General features: G+C 41.8%; 1 protein-coding gene across 4 annotated transcripts in view; it reads right to left on the reverse strand.

The window, feature by feature from the left end:
- WDFY2 (WD repeat and FYVE domain containing 2) overlaps positions 1-20,738 on the reverse strand; it is a 194,044-nt gene that overhangs the window by 98,482 nt on the left and 74,824 nt on the right. For all 4 annotated transcript variants that reach the window (XR_009536830.1, XM_060129398.1, XM_060129400.1 and 1 more), the window contains exon 2: positions 14,075-14,142. Coding sequence is in view for 3 of the 4 variants with exons in the window: in XM_060129398.1 (XP_059985381.1) it covers positions 14,075-14,142 (68 nt within the window). In the remaining variant the exon portion in view is untranslated. The remainder of the gene's footprint in view (positions 1-14,074; positions 14,143-20,738) is intronic.

Consider the following 20,738-nt stretch of genomic DNA (forward strand, 5'->3'; position numbering starts at 1 on the left):
TGTCACCAATCTATCTCTTCCAAGCAAACCCTATCTTTAATGGAAATAACCAATTTTTTCTGAACTAAGGAAACGAAAGAAAGCTCTTATTACCCCCTCGCCCCCCACCCCACCAAGTACAGAAATCTATTTTTTAATTCAGAACTGATTTGGGGCACGTGAACTAACAGAAGTCTTTTACTCTCAGTACTCAAGGCATATGCTGGAGGCTGCCAATTGGAAAAAGACGGAGGCTTTGCCTCAATCTAAAAGAGAACTAACTCGACACAGGGCCAGGCTCCAGAGGAAAGAAATCAGGTGAGTCAGTTCACCCAGTCCTGGACAGGGTCTCCCAGTTCTGCAGCACTGACTTCCTGAGTACCACCAAGCCTGAGTAAACGAAACGTGCTTGGAAGCCACGAGGGGCCAAGTCAGCTTCCGGTTACCAGCCTTCTCTGTCTATGCTTGTTCATCAGAATGGGGGCCTTTTGACAACTTATTCTATACTGAAATAGTGTTCTAAAGGCCTCAACATAACTTTTAAATTTCTCCGCACATCTTCACGGTAGCGCTGTAGGTCATAAACTACCCATCATCAAAATCATAATCGGCATCAAATGTTTTTATTCTTACTTTTCAGTTATGATTAGATGTCTTACCCAAGGTCACACAGGAAAAAAAAGCTGGAGGAGGTTCAAAGACATAATTCAAACACACAGTCCTATATTCAAATACCCAACTTAGGTTATCTTTAAACTATAAAAGAACTTCAAGTTCTACTAACAGAGCCACTTGATAAACACATCACTTGGTAACATTTTTTTGATTCTCTATAAAAGGCCGCTGAACAACCACAACTACAAAATCTTCTAAACTGCATAAAGTACTTTTTTCTAATTTTCAAACACGATATATTTAGAAAATAGAAATACGTAAAAAATAATCGCCCCCCCCACTGCAAACTTCCACCAGTACAGCAGAATATCTTCTTCTGGTTTAGCCACAAATTTAAACTAGATTCCCAAAAGAACACTGCTGGAAAAAAAGCAATCCAACGATATTTAATGCACTGCCCTAAGAAAGCCAGTCTTACTTGCCTTTGGCCTATAAACTATGTTGGCAAAATCTCTACACAGATGCTAAGACACCAGGTCTCATAATCCCATAACGTGTGCAGGATTAAAATTTAATGATTTCATGGAAAACTACCATGTTAGCAGAAAAAAGCAAAAGAAAAAAATACACTGATTACAGTACTACATAAAGTACATACACACATAAAAATATACCTGGAAAAACTAAACACAGTTCTTGTGTTTGAGATTATTCCTATAACATTGTCTTCAGTTGTTATTTTGCTACGCCTGTTAAAAATTTTAAATATCTAACAATTTATTAAGATATAAGCGTGAGTGTATGAAGCAAAACTTGACTGCAGCCCAAATGGCTACACATAGTCGAGAAAAATCTTATCACTTAGCTGACTGCCTGGCCACATAAAAGTATTTGCTATATGATTTACTCCAAAATTCCTATCTGGTTATATAATAATTAGAAAACCCACTGATCTTTGAATGTGATTTAAAAGACTTTTTTACAATACTGCACAGGCTACCCTTAAATCATCATTGCTATTTCTTTATTCCTTATTTTTCCCCCATTTACTAAATTTCTTGTTATTCTTCAACAAAAATTTAGAATGCTTACTATGTTCAAGACATGTGATGCAATGATATATAAGGTACTATAGCTGCCATCAGGAATTTATAGATTGTGACACCAACTATATATAGGACCTATAATATAAAATTTGTCCCCAATGTCACCTCCTTAGTCCACATCACTTTATACTGATAGTAAGAAACGCCACCAGAATTCAAAAGGAAAGACTTTTCCTATAAAGGACCATAAACAAAAGAAGTTTTAACAGAAATTCTGTTGTTGCAGAACCCGTATGCTTGAACCCAGATGGTTATAGACAGGGGATTGCCAGAGACAGACACCATTACCTCCCAGGTGCCCCCAAAGGTACAAACATGCCTTCAAAGAGGCATTATGGTAAAACACCAAGCAACCCTGCGTGTGTGTGTGCGTGCGTGCGTGCGTGCGTGTGTGTAAAGACTTTTGGTAGGTGAATCTTATGATGGTCCTCAAACCATTTCCCAACTGTGACACTCCCATAGGAAGAGGCCTTGCATTGGTTACCCAAAGGCCCCGCAAGGCCAAGGAGGAAAGAAATGAATTGAAAGAAATACTAATGCCCACATTTGTTGTTATAGTAAATGTCTTTCCTTTGGGATGTTGGGGGAGTAGAAAAATTGACACAGAGATCCTTCTAACTTCAAGTCACTGGAAATTAATGAAAAAAGCAACCTCTGAAGGACCAGTGCTATGGCCCACACAAAATAAGCGCCTATCCATCCATGCAAGAAAGTATCAAAGGGCAAAACTGTCTGGCAAAGCATAATAAGACACAGTAAAGTAATGGTAATTATGACCAAATGGTAACGGGAATCCTTTGGAAGGAAGAATAAGGTAGGAAACAAACAAAATATGATTTAAACACAATATTTATAGCCAGGTTGCAAAGATGTGATGTTTCCCAAAGAAGAATTCAGCTTTAAATGCTATAACGCTAATAATTAGTTAGTTGAAGAAATAATTGGGTGTCTCTGATGGCTAAAAGTTCAGGTCAGAGATGAACTTGGCTGAGACGCTGTTCTATTCCTCCCACCTTAAAACTGCATTCTCCACAAGCCGAGCACAGTGGCCAACCAGGACTACAAAATTACAATGCAGCTCCCCTCTACGGACTCCTCTATCAAAACTGCATCCCAAAACTCTAGATGAAATACATTTCATCTAGAAATGAGAGAAGAATTCTCATTTTCCAAGCTATCTGATCGAGATTTGCCATCTCCGTTCTGTCTCAGACTGATGACAATCAAAAGACGTGTACTTGGCAAAATTTTAGGAAGCAAGATCATGAAAAGTACAAATACGATAGGAAAGAAATTTGTAGGGGTCTGTGGGTAATGGGAAATAATATTCTCTTATACTAGTGTCAGGACTTTAGACCTTGATGGCCTGTCAAAATATTATCTTTAAAATTAAACACTTTTGAGCTTCCCTGGTGGCGCAGTGGTTGAGAGTCCGCCTGCCGATGCAGGGGACACGGGTTCGTGCCCCGGTCAGGGAAGATCCCACATGCCGCGGAGCAGCTGGGCCCGTGAGCCATGGCCGCTGGGCCTGCGCGTCCGGAGCCTGTGCTCCGCAACGGGAGAGGCCACAACAGTGAGAGGCTCGCATACCGCAAAAAATAAAAAAATAAAATAATAATAAAATTAAACACTTTCATAATACTGTTTCTTAAAAATGAAATATTTCTAGTCTAAGGCAGGTTTTCAGCTTAAAATTTAGGGAGGGTGAAAATAAAGACAAACACCAGTCTGGATGATTATATTAATGACTATATAATTTGAAGGGAGAAAAGCTCAGGATATGAGCCGTAGGCAAAAATGAGCTCCTGAAACCAACATCAACTTCAACAGAGCAATAATTAAGTGGATTAGAGAGAAACTGGCTACTTGTATTTCTAACACTTTTTTTTTTTTTTTTTTTGTGGTACGCGGGCCTCTCACTGTTGTGGCCTCTCCCGTTGCGAGCACAGGCTCTGGATGCACAGGCTCAGCGGCCATGGCTCGCGGGCCCAGCCGCTCCGCGGCATGTGGGATCTTCCCAGACGGGGGCACGAACCCGTGTCCCCTGCATCGGCAGGCGGACTCTCAACCACTGCGCCACCAAGGAAGCCCATATTTCTAATACTTTTATCCCACGGGCAATCTAAGAAAAAATATTGCTCTTGCTTTCTTAAAAAATGTAAATTGAGAGGAGGCATTCTCAAAATACTTCTATTTGGGGGAAAGTTTCCCAATTTCTATTATTTATACCTATAATTCTTTCATTTTATGACTAATTTATTTCCTGTCCTTTGCTGATCAGTTGAACTTTACTCAAATAAACACATGTTCTGTTGAAGGTTGAACTGTGGATTTCAATCACTCTGACAGCTTTACAATGCCAAAGGCATTATTTGGCAGGAGACACTAATCTTCATGGGATGTGCTGGTGGGAACTTTAAATAAGCCACAGTACTTCTGTGAATAAAACTTCAGGTGTCAAAGGCATCCTGGTGGAGTTAAATGTCAGGATCCTCTGATAAGAGGGCCTTGAATAGAGAGGCTTACAAAGATCACCCCATCACCACAAAGCAAAGACTTAATTCATGGACACTATTCCATTCAACTGTGTGTCACAAGACAATATTTATTAGGTTTACAATATTCAGCCCATTTTTTACTTTATTAAGAACACTTATATTTAGGACTTCAACTGACTAGCATTAAAAAGGGTTTTTTGTTTAAATCGAGTATTTTATGCACTCAACTGAAATTAACCCTTTGTTTTCTTTTAATTTAGTCTAAGTAACACCAGCAAAATTACAGTGAATTGGCAGTGGTCCCTTTTTCTCCCAGAGAGGTTTTAAGTTACAGTAAAGTGATTTAACTAGAGTAAGCTTTAAATTACTCTGTCAGATGAAAATCAAATAAGAGTATGCTAAATAAATGCTATAATTATTCAGATTAATTAATATCTGTTATCTTCAGTTTGGATAATTTATGTTTCCCTTCACTTTTGTTACATATCAAAGTTCCATGGGCACCTTTTCTTCTTGGTAAACAGAGAATTAAAAGACCAGATTATACTATTAATTTTGGAAATGTCAACAGTAAAAACAACAAGTTATTTTCTACACATGGTTCTATAATACAACCTATACCAGAAAGAAACCAACAAGGGAGCAGTATACTTCACAGCTGGGAACCGAGAAGTTATCTGAAATAAGACATAAATTAAACAACAGGATGAGCATTTCCCGATTATACACATAACCCCCACTGCCAAAAAACTCCCTCAACTGAGTTAAAGATATTGTCTAAAAGTCACCCAAACAATCACTATCTTATAAAAACAGAAATACCAAATTCATTATTTTAAATACCTTTCAATCACTAATCTTCCCACGTGAATTTCCCCCCAAACTCCAATAAACCCAGCAGAAGGGGTAGGACAGCACACTACAGCACACATTGTCCTAAATCCTTGGACCTCACCAATGGGAAAATTAACATTTGCGATTTACATACAAAATAACTCATTTCCATCCCAAACATAAACATATCAATATGAACATGTTAATCATTTTAATTTTCTAAATTCTCAATTTCAAGTTGCTCTAAGACTACAGTTCTAACAAATGGGAAAAGAAAACCAATCCAGCCACAACCTCACAAATTAACCAATCTTTCCTAATCCCTCTGGGTTAAGGTCAGCAATGATAGGGGAATTCCCTGGTGGTTCAGTGGTTAGGGTTCGTCACTTTCACTGCTGTGGCCCAGGTTCAATCCCTGGTCCGGGAACTAAGATCCCGCAGGCAGCATGGTGTGGCCAAAAAAAAAAGATCAGCAATGATACTATACATTGCTTAACTGAAAGAACCTGAAAGTACTTTACAAATACTTATTTGACATATAACCAAAATCTGAGAACAAAGAAAATGGACAGTTTATCTGCCGGGTTCAGAGCAGAGAAAATGAAAGGACTTGCCCGAAGTGAGTCAGCAAATTGGCAGCAGAAATGAAAATCAAATTCCAGTTTCCCTTACAATGAGATATCATCTCACACCAGTCAGAATGGCCATCATCAAAAAATCTAGAAACAATAAATGTTGGAGAGGGTGTGGAGAAAAGGGAACACTCTTGCACTGCTGGTGGGAATGTGAATTGGTACAGCCACTATGGAGAACAGTATGGAGGTTCCTTAAAAAACTATAAATAGAACTACTATATGACCCAGCAATCCCACTACTGGGCATATACCCTGAGAAAACCATAATTCAAAAAAAGTCATGTACTGAAATGTTCATTGCAGCTCTATTTACAATAGCCAGGAGATAGAAACAACCTAAGTGTCCATCATTGGATGAATGGATAAAGGAGATGTGGCACATATATACAATGGAATATTACTCAGCCATAAAAAGAAACGAAATTGAGCTATTTGTAATCAGGCAGATAGACCTAGAGTCTGTCATACAGAGTGAAGTAAGTGAGAAAGACAAATACCGTATGCTAACACATATATATGGAATTTAAGAAAAAAAATGTCATGAAGAACCTAGGGGTAAGACAGGAATAAAGACACAGACCTACTAGAGAATGGACTTGAGGATATGGGGAGGGGGAAGGGTAAGCTGTGACAAAGCGAGAGAGTGGTATGGACATATATACACTACCAAACGTAAAATAGATAGCTAGTGGGAAGCAGCCGCATCGCACAGGGAGATCAGCTCGGTGCTTTGTGACCACCTAGAGGGGTGGGATAGGGAGGGTGGGAGGGAGGGAGATGCAAGAGGGAAGAGATATGGGAACATATGTATATGTATAACTGATTCACTTTGTTATAATGCAGAAACTAACACACCATTGTAAAGCAATTATACTCCAATAAAGATGTAAAAAAAAAAATTCCAGTTTCCCACCTAGGCACAGGTGTTACCCTACAAGCGATTCTGAATAATCTTAAACGACGCATGTTTTTCAGTGTATTTAATGTAAACAGTAAGACTGTTCAAACTGCATCACTCTGTCTTAACTAAGATAACTTATTCAATGCATTCCCTACCTCATTTCACAAAGAATTGGAAATGGCTTTAAAAGCAGATACAATAAAAACAAACGATAGAAATAAGCAAAAAGTCTCGACCGAGGAAAATATATATAAAAGAACAGAAAGAAAATCAAAATAAAAATCCGTTGGGAATATAACAGATCCCATGTTTCACATTATCCATAAGGACTTCGTACCAGGTCCTTAGCGCTGTTCCTCCTAACCTTTTTCGCCTCATGATACACACAGAAACTTGGATGTGAACAGTCCCTGGAGGAAATGGAAGAGACTGCTAGGGCCCAGATGACCGGATCACCCCTGCCCAGCTAAAGGAAATCAGTTCTCGGGGCCTGTAATCCATTTGGATCATCCCAGTACGCTGAGGCACACAGGATGGGAGGTTCTGCCTTAGAGAAAGGCAGGGTTTCTGGCTCTCCTACCTGAAAAGTAATCTCCCTTGGTGCTTCTTCAAAGGGGCGCTGAGCACGATGGTAGACAACTACTTCAAAAGCAGATAAAGCATTTCTTGTATACACACAGCAATATGTGCTGAGGGCACAGTGAACGAAGGCATTTCTGCAGAAGGCTGGCACAAAGCACGAAATCTCAGGATACACATGAATAGTCAACTGCATGTCCTTCATGCTGCCCAGCGTAAATAATAAACAGCCTTTCTCTCAACCAGGCTGTCGATAAAAACTGGAAAGCAGACAGTTCAAAATTAAGGTTTCCAGTGAGGACTAGAGTTCCTGTACTTGTTTATTTTTTAGCTATTATTTATTTGTTTAAATTTTAAACTTTTTAAAAATTTTAGATGTATTTTTTATTGAGGTTAACACTGGCTTATAACATTACGTAAGTTTCATGTGTACAACATTATATTTCTATTTCTGCATACCTTACAGCGTGTTCACCACCAAAAATTTAGTTTCTATCTGTCACCATACAGCTGATCCCTTTTATCCATTTTGCCTCCCTTCCCCCAGGTTACCACTACTCTCTTCTCACTGTGTCTATGTGTTTACTTTTATTTAGTTTGTTCATTTATTTTGTTAGTGCTTTATATTCCACATGAGGGAAATCACATGGTATCTGTCTTTCTCCATCTGACCTACTTCACTGAGTAGAGATCCTATGCTTTAAAAGTTAGCTGAGCAAATGATAAAGTGGCCACAGTGGTGGGAAAACTGAAGGGGCTCAACCACAGCCTCAGACTGGACAAATGCCATCATGCCAGGCCAAGGCAGAGAGCTGGATATATGACAAAATCGGTCATTTTAGTTATTAGGTGTACCCTTCATTTGTAATTACCTTTGAAAAACCACCTTCTGTTTTGTTTTGAGGACCAATCCATAAACGCTTAGGAGCCAAAGTAAATTCCACCTGCCTGTCCTGGCAATGACAGAATCCACAGAGGTTTTCCAATTGCCTAACCCTCACTCAGGCCTGAGATGCTGGCCCTCTTAACCTCCTATTCACTACACCTTTGGCAGCCAAGTTGCTTTAACTATTCTCCATAGGGGAAAAGTTGGCAATAAAAGCCCAGACCTGATACCCAATACCGCAGAGTAAGAAAAATCTCAAACACCTGCCACCCTGGCTCCTGCTTGCACTCTCTCTCCTCCACTCCTTTGTCTGACGCCATGAATAGCAAACCTAGTTGGTAAAGTAAATCTAAAATAACTCAACCATGAAAACAGGAATGCTTGTGCTTTTCATGTGTTGGTTTTTTTCCTCCGCCGTGTGATGCAAATGTGGTGGCTGAAATGGTATCTATTAGAAGCCTGGAACAAATCATCACATTTATGGCTATAACTGAAACCTTAACTCTGTACCCTCAGGAAGGTCCCTCTGGTATCCAAGGTCAGGCAGGTCCCAGCTGGGCAGGCTGTAACTTGATCATGTCATAGGCTACTTTCCAGCTACTATGTGAGATATGTCAAGAAGATATTATTTTTGAAAGAATATTTGATAAGGATATGCTCTTATTTCTCACTTATCCATAAAAATCAGCTTATAGGAAACCCCAAATTCTCTGTAGACAGCAGGGTTTAAAACAGACCTCCCTTGGGGACCCTTTGTGACCATGTGCCCATTACACCTACTTCTTTGGTTATACCACACCACACACCATGCACGGTACTCATCTGAGGTCTGCCTCCCCCACTAGACTGTACACACCATGAAGATGGGAATCACCTGTTGTATTAAACACTCTACCCTTTGTACATTGCACGGCGTTTGGATGGAAGAAACACTTAAAATTAGTTGAATGCACTGTCCAAAGAAATGAAAGAAAACAGGATATTTCTTTCTGCTTTTCATCTTTACTTGTCCTCACGTTTCCCACACTATTTTCAGCTCAACACCGCAGAGGCACCAATAGGGACCTGCACGGCTCGGTTCTTCCTCTTTAAAGATCACAGATCCAGGAGAAAGTAAAAAGACAGGAAGTGGGAGGTGTACAGTCAGGGCAAGGCTGAGTCAGATACTTGCAGTGACGAGTAGCAGATACCCACTGGCATGGACTCAAGCGCAAATGGGCACATGGCAGTGAGACAGAGGGTATCTCTTGGACTCAAAGGCAGAAGCAGAGCCAGGCTTGGGAGTTCGGAGGATGAGGAAGAAAACCTTAAGGCAACACTTGCTCAGGCTTCACTCGCTCTGGAGCGAAGTGATCCTTCCTCCCTGGTTCACACTTCCTTTTCAGGGCATCAGCTTCCACTGTTTCTTCATGCACACAAATGCCTCACAGCTGTTTCATTTCTGTGTTCCCAGCTCAAGGGACCAACCGAGGTTGAGACTAGCATATCCTATTCCAAACTCTAAATTCCTGGGAAAATCTGACTCAGGGGCAAACAGCCTTCACCAGACACATCTGGTTTCTCCTGGATGCCTCCTGGAGGGGAAGCAGGAGTTTCTCAGAAAACACAGGGTATGAGGACACCCCCAAAGCAGTGGCTGGGTTTTTCATCGTGATGAGTCTCCTCTTCATCTTTCTCTCACCTACCACTCTCTGAAGTTCACGCAGTTTCTGCCTTTCAGGCTCACTCCTGCCCTCAAACTTGGCCTTCACTGTTCATTCTTTCTCGTCTAATGCCTTCTGCTCCCGTCCCTCCAATCAACTTCAAATTCTTCTCAATGCTATAAAACATTACTATCCTACCCAGAACATGACAAATACTATATATATATTTTTAATAAATTTATTTATTTTTGGCTGCGTCGGGTCTTCGTTGCTGCCTGCGGGCTTTCTCTAGTTGCGGCAGCGGGGGCTACTCTTCACTGTGGTGCGCTGTCTTCTCACTGCGGTGGCTTCTGTTGTGGAGCACGGGCTCTAGGCGCGCAGACTTCAGTAGTTGTGGCTCATGGGCTCTAGAGCGCAGGCTCAGTAGTTGTGGCACACGGGCTTAGTGGCTCCGCGGCATGTGGGATCTTCCTGGACCAGGGCTCAAACTCGTGTTCCCTGCATCGACAGGTGGATTCTTAACGACTGAGCCACCAGGGAAGTCCTGACAAATCCTATATTAAAAGGGTTTTTTTTTTCCAGTGTTTGTTTGTTTCAGGTTCTGTGACTTTATTTTTTTTCTAACTTTATTAAGGTATAATTTTCAAATAAAATTGTAAGATATTTGAAGTGTACAATGTGATGAATTGGCATGTATTGTGAAAGGACTCCTGCCATCAAGTTAACACGTTTGTCACCTCACATACTTATTATTTTTTTTTTTTTGGTGAGAACTTTTAAGTTGTACTCTCTCAGCAAATTTCAATCATACAGTACAGTGTTATCAACTATAGACACCATGTTATACACTAGATCCCCAGATTCCATTCATCCCGTAACTGAACTTTACACCCTCTTACCAATCTCTCCCACCTCCTTGCCCCTGGCAACCACTTTTTTACTCTGTTTCTATGAATTCGGCTCTTTTTTTAAGGTATTTTAATGGACAAAATAAACAGATAAACCATATATTGCATGTACAAGATAGTCTCTGTATGTTTTTTTCTGGATTTGGAATACTACCTATTATGTACCACTAAAAACACACAACATGGTCATATCTGCCTTGCGGTGTCCATATTATAGCCTCCAGATATACTGTACTTTTCCATTTACTTTGTAATTAATACCACATAACTGTTATTTAGGGATAATACTGAGTAACCTCTTAACAAAACACCTTTCAATAGAAAGGACTGCCAAAAAAAAGAAAAAAAAAAGAAAAGCCCTTTGGAAATTCAATAAATGAATAAAAGGAATAAATTCTAACTGACACGAAAATGTACCCTATTTCCTTGTGCAATAAGATTCTGCTTATCTCAAGTTAAACAAAACTTATAGTCTAGCTCAGAGATCAGTTCCTATGTTATCTGAATGCATATGACCCCTAGGAAAATAAAAGCCAATTTCTGATCAACTGTGAAGAATGCAGCCTTTTGTTCTTTTACCCCTCTCCACAGTAGATGGAACCATCCAACAATGAAAGATTACAGAAATCATCTTGACCATTCACGCGTTGTTCATCTGCATCTCCTGGCTCCTAGCTTGATGGCCTGTATACAGTCAGTGTACAGTAAATATTTGATCAACTAGAGCGTGTACTTATATCTATGTATTTACAAATAAACACTATATATGCATGAGGCTTCGCATGTGTTGATATAAACATATGTAAATAGATCAGCATGTTGCAGACAACGCCAAAAGGCAATCTTCTCAAACTTAAAAAGGGCATTCAAATCACCTAGGGATATTATTAAAATGCAGATTATGATTCAGTAGATCTGGGGTGAAACTCAGTATTTGCATTTCTAGTAAGTTCTCAGGTGATCCTGATGCTGCTGGTCTACAGACCAAATGTTAATAGCAAAGTAATCCCTTCTTTACTCCCTTTAGTAGGAGGCCATAGGCAAACTATGCAAATAATTAGACGGTCCTTCTTCTCAAAGATCATGCTCAGTCATTTAGGAAAATGTATGATAATATTCTCAGGGAAACTCATCTTTATTATCAGATTCAAGTCTGCAATAGGTATTTCTTTTTTTTTTTTTTTGCAGTACGCGGGCCTCTCACCGCTGTGGCCTCTCCCGCCACGGAGCACAGGCTCCGGACGCGTAGGCTCAGCGGCCATGGCTCACAGGCCCAGCTGCTCCGCAGCATGTGGGATCCTCCCAGACCGGGGCACAAACCCGTGTCCCCTGCATCGGCTGGCAGACTCTCAACCACTGCGCCACCAGGGAAGCCCTGCCAATAGGTACTTCTTTACTGAGCACCTATGCCAGGTACAAGAGCTACAGCAGCCTTTAGTCATTCAAGGATACAGCTTAATAAAGGATGAAAATACAACTTGAGGCGTCTCTGTATCCTCAGTGATATTCAAATAAAGAGAACATTAGAGAATGACACCAAATGTGTATGGATGTGTGTATGGGGGAGGTGGTGGGTAAGCAACTGCTTACGATCCAACATCTTCAAGAGGTTCCTATCAAGTATCGACGTCCATCTCAAGAAGATTCCTTGGGACTTCCCTGGGGGTGCAGTGGTTAAGAATCTGCCTGCCAATGCAGGGAACATGGGTTCAAGCCCTGGTCCAGGAAGATCCTACATGCCGCGGAGCAGCTAAGCCCATGCGCCACAACTACTGAGCCTGCGCTCTACAGCCCAGGAGCCACAACTACTGAAGCCCACGTGCCTAGAGCCCGTGCTCCGCAACAAGAGAAGCCACCGCAATGAGAAGTTCGCGCACCACAACAAAGAAGAGCCTCTGTTCACTGCAACTAGAGAAAGCCCACGTGGGGCAACGAAGACCCAACGCAGCAATAAATTAATTAATTAAAGAAAAAAAAAGAAGACGACTCCTTGTGCACCATCCCCAAGCCCTCGTCACTCTACCCACGTCCGCCTCTCCTCTGTCTTCGCAGTCATATGGGAACGACAAGCCTCTGGGGTCAACTTCAACTTGCTGGACTATAGAACTTCACCATCTCGTCCTGTTAGATATTATGTCAAGTGTGATGAAAAAGACCATAGGTAAGACTGGTTATACCACTTAAAGATGAGAGAAAAAAAAAAAATCAATCAGAGAATTCCTTTCCCTTTCCCTTTCCATTTACCTAAACCCTCATCACTGTCAAGGCTTAAAAGGAAGTTCCCCCAGGGTCTTGGCTGTGCAACGGTGTCTGCTGGAAGCATGACCGGTGAGGGGAAAATATAAGCACTTGGAATTACAGGCTGCCTTTTCACTAATGTAGAGTGGGATGCTTGGTTCAACAACGGGCTATCATCTATTCACTACACTTCTAAAGAAATGCAAACCTCAAAGACAAATTTGAAAATCAGAGAAATCCATTACATCCTTAATAATGTATTTGTTCATAAACAGGCAAAATTGTTGTTTAAGTTATTACAGTATTCTTTTGCCAGAGGCATAAACTTAATCACATCTACAGCGTAGCATGAATTTCTTTTGGTTGTACGTGGTGGCATGTACTACTCAAACTGGAATACCCGTATCGAGGGAAGTGGTGCACACTGCAGGAAGCCAGAGGGTACTTGAACCCAAACCACAAACCCGGGGCATTTTTCTAGCATGTCAATTTCAATTAAGATTTGAAGGAAGGAGAGTAAGAGAAACATTTCATAATATAACTGAAAATAAGTTTAAATAATTATTTTACATGAAAATAAATATGGAATAGGACAATTAAACTTCAGTCATCTTAACAACAAAACACTAGACAAAAAAGAAATTTCGTATCTAAGGGAGCCAGCTCTCTCCCTGCAGGGGAACTTCTGCCAGTGCAAGAATCTAAGAATCAGTCATCTTTTTTTAAAGGTGTATTTGAAAGATTCACTATTTATCAGTGCAAGGACATATTTCTCACATAAGATTCTAGGGAAATAAGACTGACTTCTAATCAGAACGTTTCAATCCTAAGCAAATCCTTTTCAGAACTGAATGTTCAACACTGAATGTTTTGAATTTGAATAAATAGTATAACAATAATGCAAGAACAAATTTACTTCACAAATGTAATCACTGGACAAAATTTTGAGTTGTCTAAGGAAGTACTTTACAAAAAAATTGGAAAAGAGAGGGAGACTGTGTAATTAAGGAGTCTAGGTGCTGTAGTCCTTCCATTAATCTTATTCAGAAACTGTGAATATATAGTCAATTTCAGAACAATTTCCTTATTTTACATACTGAGAGCTAGAATGATTTAACAAGGTACTTTCCATTATAATGATAATCCCAACCTCAAGCATCTCTACTCAAGAAAATACAGAGAAGGCAATCTGGGAAGGAAGGGGAGTTGGGGTCCATGTCTGATTTTTAGAGACAGAGATCCAGATACTTACAAGGCATCACATGGTATATGCTTGGCCAATATTGTCCACTGTCTCTCTTTAACCACACACGAACAGTCCTGCAACAAAAGAAAATGTGTGTGTTAAATCACACTATTTTTGGTCATGGGAGTGTTGACAGAAACCAAACCTCTTAATTATATATACAGTGGACCCTGAACAACATGGGTTTGAGCTATATAATTCTACTTATAAGCATATTTTTTTTTCACCAAATATGTACTACAGTACTACACAATCCATGAATGGTTGAATCTGCAGATGTGGAACCACAGATACAGAAGGCCAACTATAAAGTTATATGCAGATTTTAGACTGCACGGAGGGTCAGTGCCCCTAACCCCTGTGCTGTTCAAGGGTCAACTCTGTGTGTATATATGACATAACTACATTGTTATAATTAATAATATATTACATACAAATATGTATAGCATATATGTTTGTTTATAACATATCTCTATATAATACATGCATATATATTTTAATCATATATATACACATTACATATATGTGCGTGCACACCATTTATGCCTCTCTAAAGGCATATTCCTATATTCCTTAAATTTAAGGCTGTATACATTTAAAATTACATATGACTTTTATAATTAAATATTTGAGGATAATTAAATTTTATACTCATGTATATTTATATACACGCATGGGATAGTGTTTGAAAATTATTTTTGTAGTTGTTTTGCTCTGGGAGTATAGGGCCTTTGCCCCAGTCGGCTGGAAGCATTCATCTCTCTGGGGAGTAATTAGGATTTACTACGGAAGGGAGTAGGGAGAGATAAAATGAAGCAATATGCAACATCTGACACACACAGAAGGATGACATAGTAAATTCACAGTCTCACAAGCCACGGCATCGTCTTGAGAGAAGGTTTTTGCAAACACAGTCAAGCAGTGGTAAACTCTGAGACTCAGATTACTGAGCTAGAGGGCTGGCCATGCAACCCACCATGGAACAGGGTAATCCTGCAGCAAAGGCTGTGGATGAAGTTCCAGGCCAGAAGGCCAGACAGAGACATAGCAGACATCCAGGAGAGCTCAGAGAGGAGGGGCCAAAGAGAGAATGAACCAGAGGATACTGGGAGGTTCTTATCAACCAGAAAGGCCCTACCACGAATTACACCAGCACATGCACGCAAGGCAAACACACCTAGGAGGGAAAGGGATATTGCCCCAGAGACCAGAGGAAGTAGCAAACATCAAACCAAGGGAAACGAACAGTGCCCCACTGCTGCTAGAAGATCATATACACCACACCCCTCACCCCACACCCTTAAACCATCCTAGGGTAAAAAGCAGACACTGAGAATTTTAATCTCAGAGAGAGATGGACACTACCTAAATAGACTATTTAAGTCATCATAATAGACTAAGTTTTAAATTGTATTGGATTTCTTCCCCAGTTAATCAGTGGGTCTCCCCATCAGAATAGGAAAAAAAGACTAACTACAGACACAATAAAGAAATGCCACTTTCTCTGCATGGCCATAAGATACGATGTAGTGATATATAGTGACACCACTACATATACATGTAAAAGTCCATCTTTTTGGTCAACCAGCCAATTTGTGAGATGGTATAACAAAAAATAATTCTTAAGAAAGAATTCAATACATACATTATTTATACACATATCATACCAGCCTTCACTTAAATTCTTTGTATAATATATGTCAAAACAACATTTTAATATGGAGATTATTATCTCAACAAGAATAAATACAGGAGTCACATCATGGAAAATGTCAGAATAGGAAGCTCCAAGAATCAGTCCCTGTACCAAATCAACTACTGAGCTGTCAGAATCACTGTTTCAGAATTCTAAAGTCTAGTTAGACACTTGCAGCATCCATGGAAATGCTTGATGAAGAAGCTGGTATATGTCAATGAATTTCACATCTTACTTGCAGCTACCATCATGCGTGCCCCATCCCTGGAGCAGGCAGCTGTGGGGACAGTGGCCCATGGTCATGGAGTGACTTGCAGGTACCAGGGTGGGAACCCTGTCCTCCAAAATTTGGGGATGCATATTGTGATTTGCCTGGCAGTTCACTGAGAGACTAGAGAAGATACTGGCCGTTGTTTCAATCACCTAGGTCTGAAGGGCTTCCCGGGCGATGTCTGCCAAAAGAATTTAAAAGGAAGGAAGACCTTTCTCTCCTTTATGAAATTCAGGGATTAAAATAAATCACTCGTTGGGACTTCCCTGGTGGCACAGTGGTTGGAAGTCCACCTGCCAATGCAGGGGACACAGGTTCGATCCCTGGTCTGGGAGGATCCCACATACCACGGAGCAACTGGACCCGCGCGCCATGACGGCTGAGCCTGCACTCTGGAGCCCACGAGCCACAGCTGCTGGGCCCGTGTGCCACAACTGCTTAAGTCCACGTGCCTGGAGCCCGTGCTCCACAATGGGAGGGGTCTCCGCAATAAGAGGCCCGTGCACCACAGAGAGGAGTGGCTCCCACTCGCTGCAACTAGAGAAAGCCCACGCACAGCAACGAAGACCCAACACAGCCGAAAATAAAAATAAATAGATGAATAAAGTTGAAAAAAAAGAAATCACAGGTTGACCTCAGAGATAAAAGAACAGAAACTTCAATGATCACATACAACATGAAATATAGTCTTTGCAGAAAGGGTTGGGAAAAGTCACTAAACAGACAACTGCAGCATTCAACAAGTAACAAGAGCAATCTCTAGAGAGGAGGGAGAGTGTGATTTTCAGTTGCCACATTATAATATTTAAAATATCCAGTTCTCAGACTTGTGGTTGCCAAGGGGCAGGGGGAGTGAGGGAGGGATGGACTGGGAGTTTGGGGTTAGTAGATACAAACTATTACACATAGAATAGATAAACAACAAGGTCCTACTGTATAGCACAGGGAACTATATTCAATATCCTGGGATAAACCATAATGGAAAAGAATATTAAAAAAATGTACATATGTGTATAACTGAGTCACTTTGCTGTACAGCAGAAATTAACACAGCATTGTAAATCAACTATACTTCAATTAAAAAATAAATTTAAAAAATAAAATATTTCTAGACATCAAAAAAATTTTTTTTTTTTTTTTTTTTTTTTTTTTGCAGTACGCGGGCCTCTCACTGTTGTGGCCTCTCCCGTTGCGGAGCACAGGCTCCAGACACACAGGCTCAGCGGCCATGGCTCACGGGCCCAGCCGCTCCACGGCATGTGGGATCTTCCCAAACTGGGGCACGAACCCGTGTCCCCTGCATTGGCAGGCAGACTCTCAACCACTGAGCCACCAGGGAAGCCCTCAAAAAATTTTTTAATAAAATTAAATAAAATATCCAGTTCTCAACCAAAAATTGCGAAGTATGCAAAGAAAGAGGAAATGGCCCATTCACAGGGAAAAAAGTGACAACTACCAATGAAGTAGTCCAAACACTAACTGGCTTTACTAGACAAAGACTTTAATTAACTATCTAAATATGTTCAAAGAGCTAAAGGTAACCACAGACAAAGAACTAAAGGAGACTTCCGGGAAGATGGCGGAAGAGTAAGACGCGGAGATCACCTTCCTCTCCACAGATACACCAGAAGTACATCTACGCGTGGAACAACTCCTACGGAGCACCTACTGAACGCTGGCAGAAGACCTCAGACCTCCCAAAAGGCAAGGAACCCCCCACGTACCTGGTTAGGGCAAAAGAAAAAACTAAAGAGACAAAAGGATAGGGACGGGTCCTGCACCAGCGGGAGAGAGCTGTGAAGGAGGAAAAGTGTCCACACACTAGGAAGCCCCTTCGCGGGTGGAGACTTCGGGAGGCGGAGTGGGGGAGCTTGGGAGCCGCGGAGGAGAGCACAGCAACAGGGGTGCGGAGGGCAAAGCGGACAGATTCCAGCGCAGAGGATCGGGCCGACCGGCACTCACCAGCCGAGAGGCTTGTCTGCTCGCCCGCCGGGGCGGGCGGGACTGGGAGCTGAGGCTCCGGCTTTTGTCCGAGCGCCGGGAGAGGACTGAGGTTGGCGGCGTGAACACAGCCTGCAGGGCGTTGGTGCGCCGCGGCTGGCCGGGAGAGAGTCCGGGGAGGGGTCTGGACCTGCCGAAGAGGCAAGAGACTTTTACGTCCCTCTTTGTTTCCTGGTGCACGAGGAGAGGGGATTAAGAGCGCTGCTTGAGAGGGCTCCAGGGACGGGCGCGAGCCGCGGCTAAGATTGCGGAGCCCAGAGACGGACATGGGACGCTGAGGCCGCTGCTGCCGCCGTCAGGAGGCCTGTGTGCGAGCACAGGTCACTAGCCACACGCCCTTCCGGGGAGCCTGTGCAGCCTGCCACTGCAAGGGTCCCGGGATCCAGGGACGGCTCCCCCAGGAGAGTGCACGGCGCCCTCAGGCTGCAGCGTCACGCCGGCCTCTGCCGCTGCAGGCCCGCCCCGCACTCCGTGACCCTCCCTACCCCCCCGCCTGGGTGAGCCAGAGCCTCCGAATCAGCGGCTCCTTTAACCCCGTCCTGTCTGAGCAAAGAACAGACGCCCTCTGGCGACCTACACGCACAGGCGGGGCCAAATCCAAAGCTGAGCCCCTGGGAACTGTGAGAACAAAGAAGAGAAAGGGAAATCTCTCCCAGCAGCCTCAGAAGCAGCGGATTAAAGCTCCACAATCAACTTGATATACCCTGCATCTGTGGAATACCTGAATAGACATCGAATCATCCCAAATTAAGGAGCCCTGTGGATGAAAGGCTCTTGGTGCTGCAGCCAGGAGTCAGTGCTGTGCCTCTGAGGTGGGAGAGCCAACTTCAGGACACTGGTCCACAAGAGGCCTCCCAGCTGCACATAATATCAAACAGCAAAAATCTCCGAGAGATCTCCATCTCAACGCCAGCACCCAGCTTCACTCAACGACCAGCAAGCTACAGTGCTAGACATCCTATGCCAAACAACTAGCAAGACAGGAACACAACCCCACCCATTAGCAGAGAGGCTGCCCAAAATCATAGTAAGTCTACAGACACCCCAAAACACACCACCAGACGTGGACCTGCCCACCAGAAAGACAAGATCCAGCCTCATCCACCAGAACACAGGCACTAGTACCCTCCACCAGGAAGCCTACACAACCCACTGAACCAACCTTAGCCACTGGGGACAGACACAAAAAAACAACAGGAACTACGAACCTTCAGCCTGCAAAAAAGGAGACCCCAAACACAGTAAGATAAGCAAAATGAAAAGACAGAAAAACACACAGCAGATGAAGGAGCAAGATAAAAACCCACCAGACCTAACAAATGAAGAGGAAATAGGCAGTCTACCTGAAAAAGAATTCAGAATAATGATAGTAAGGTTGATCCGAAATCTTGGAGATAGAATGGACAATAGAATGGACAAATTGCAAGAATCAGTTAACAAGGACCTAGAAGAACTAAAGATGAAACAAGCAACGATGAACAACACAATAAATGAAATTAAAAATACTCTAGATGGGATCAATAGCAGAATAACTGAGGCAGAAGAACGGATAAGTGACCTGGAAGATAAAATAGTGGAAATAACTACTGCAGAGCAGAAAAAAGAAAAAAGAATGAAAAGAACTGAGGACAGTCTCAGAGACCTCTGGGACAACATTAAACGCACCAACATTCGAATTATAGGGGTTCCAGAAGAAGAAGAGAAAAAGAAAGGGACTGAGAAAATATTTGAAGAGATTATAGTTGAAAACTTCCCTAATATGGGAAAAGAAATAGTTAATCAAGTCCAGGAAACACAGAGAGTCCCATACAGGATAAATCCAAGGAGAAATACGCCAAGACACATATTAATCAAACTGTCAAAAATTAAATACAAAGAAAACATATTAAAAGCAGCAAGGGAAAAACAACAAATAACACACAAGGGAATCCCCATAAGGTTAACAGCTGATCTTTCAGCAGAAACTCTGCAAGCCAGAAGGGAGTGGCAGGACATATTGAAAGTGTTGAAGGAGAAAAACCTGCAACCAAGATTACTCTACCCAGCAAGGATCTCATTCAGATTTGATGGAGAAATTAAAACCTTTACAGACAAGCAAAAGCTGAGAGAGTTCAGCACCACCAAACCAGCTCTACAACAACTGCTAAAGGAACTTCTCTAGGCAAGAAACACAAAAGAAGAAAAGGACCTACAATAATGAACCCAAAACAACTAAGAAAATGGGAATAGGAACACACATATCGATAATTACCTTAAATGTAAATGGACTAAATGCTCCCACCAAAAGACACAGATTGGCTGAATGGATACAAAAACAAGACCCATATATTTGCTGTCTACAAGAGACCCACTTCAGACCTAGAGACACATACAGACTGAAAGTAAGGGGATGGAAAAATGTATTTCATGCCAATGGAAACCAAAAGAAAGCTGGAGTAGCAATTCTCATATCAGACAAAATAGACTTTAAAACAAAGACTATTAGAAGAGACAAAGAAGGACACTACATAATGATCAAGGGATCGATCCAAGAGGAAGATATAACAATTGTAAATATTTATGCACCCAACTTAGGTGCACCTCAATACATAAGGCAAATACTGACAACCATAAAAGGGGACATCGACAGTAACACATTCATAGTAGGGGACTTTAACACCCCACTTTCACCAATGGACAGATCATCCAAAATGAAAATAAAT

This window comes from Lagenorhynchus albirostris, chromosome 18, assembly GCF_949774975.1.
Source record: "Lagenorhynchus albirostris chromosome 18, mLagAlb1.1, whole genome shotgun sequence".
NCBI lineage: Eukaryota > Metazoa > Chordata > Mammalia > Artiodactyla > Delphinidae > Lagenorhynchus > Lagenorhynchus albirostris.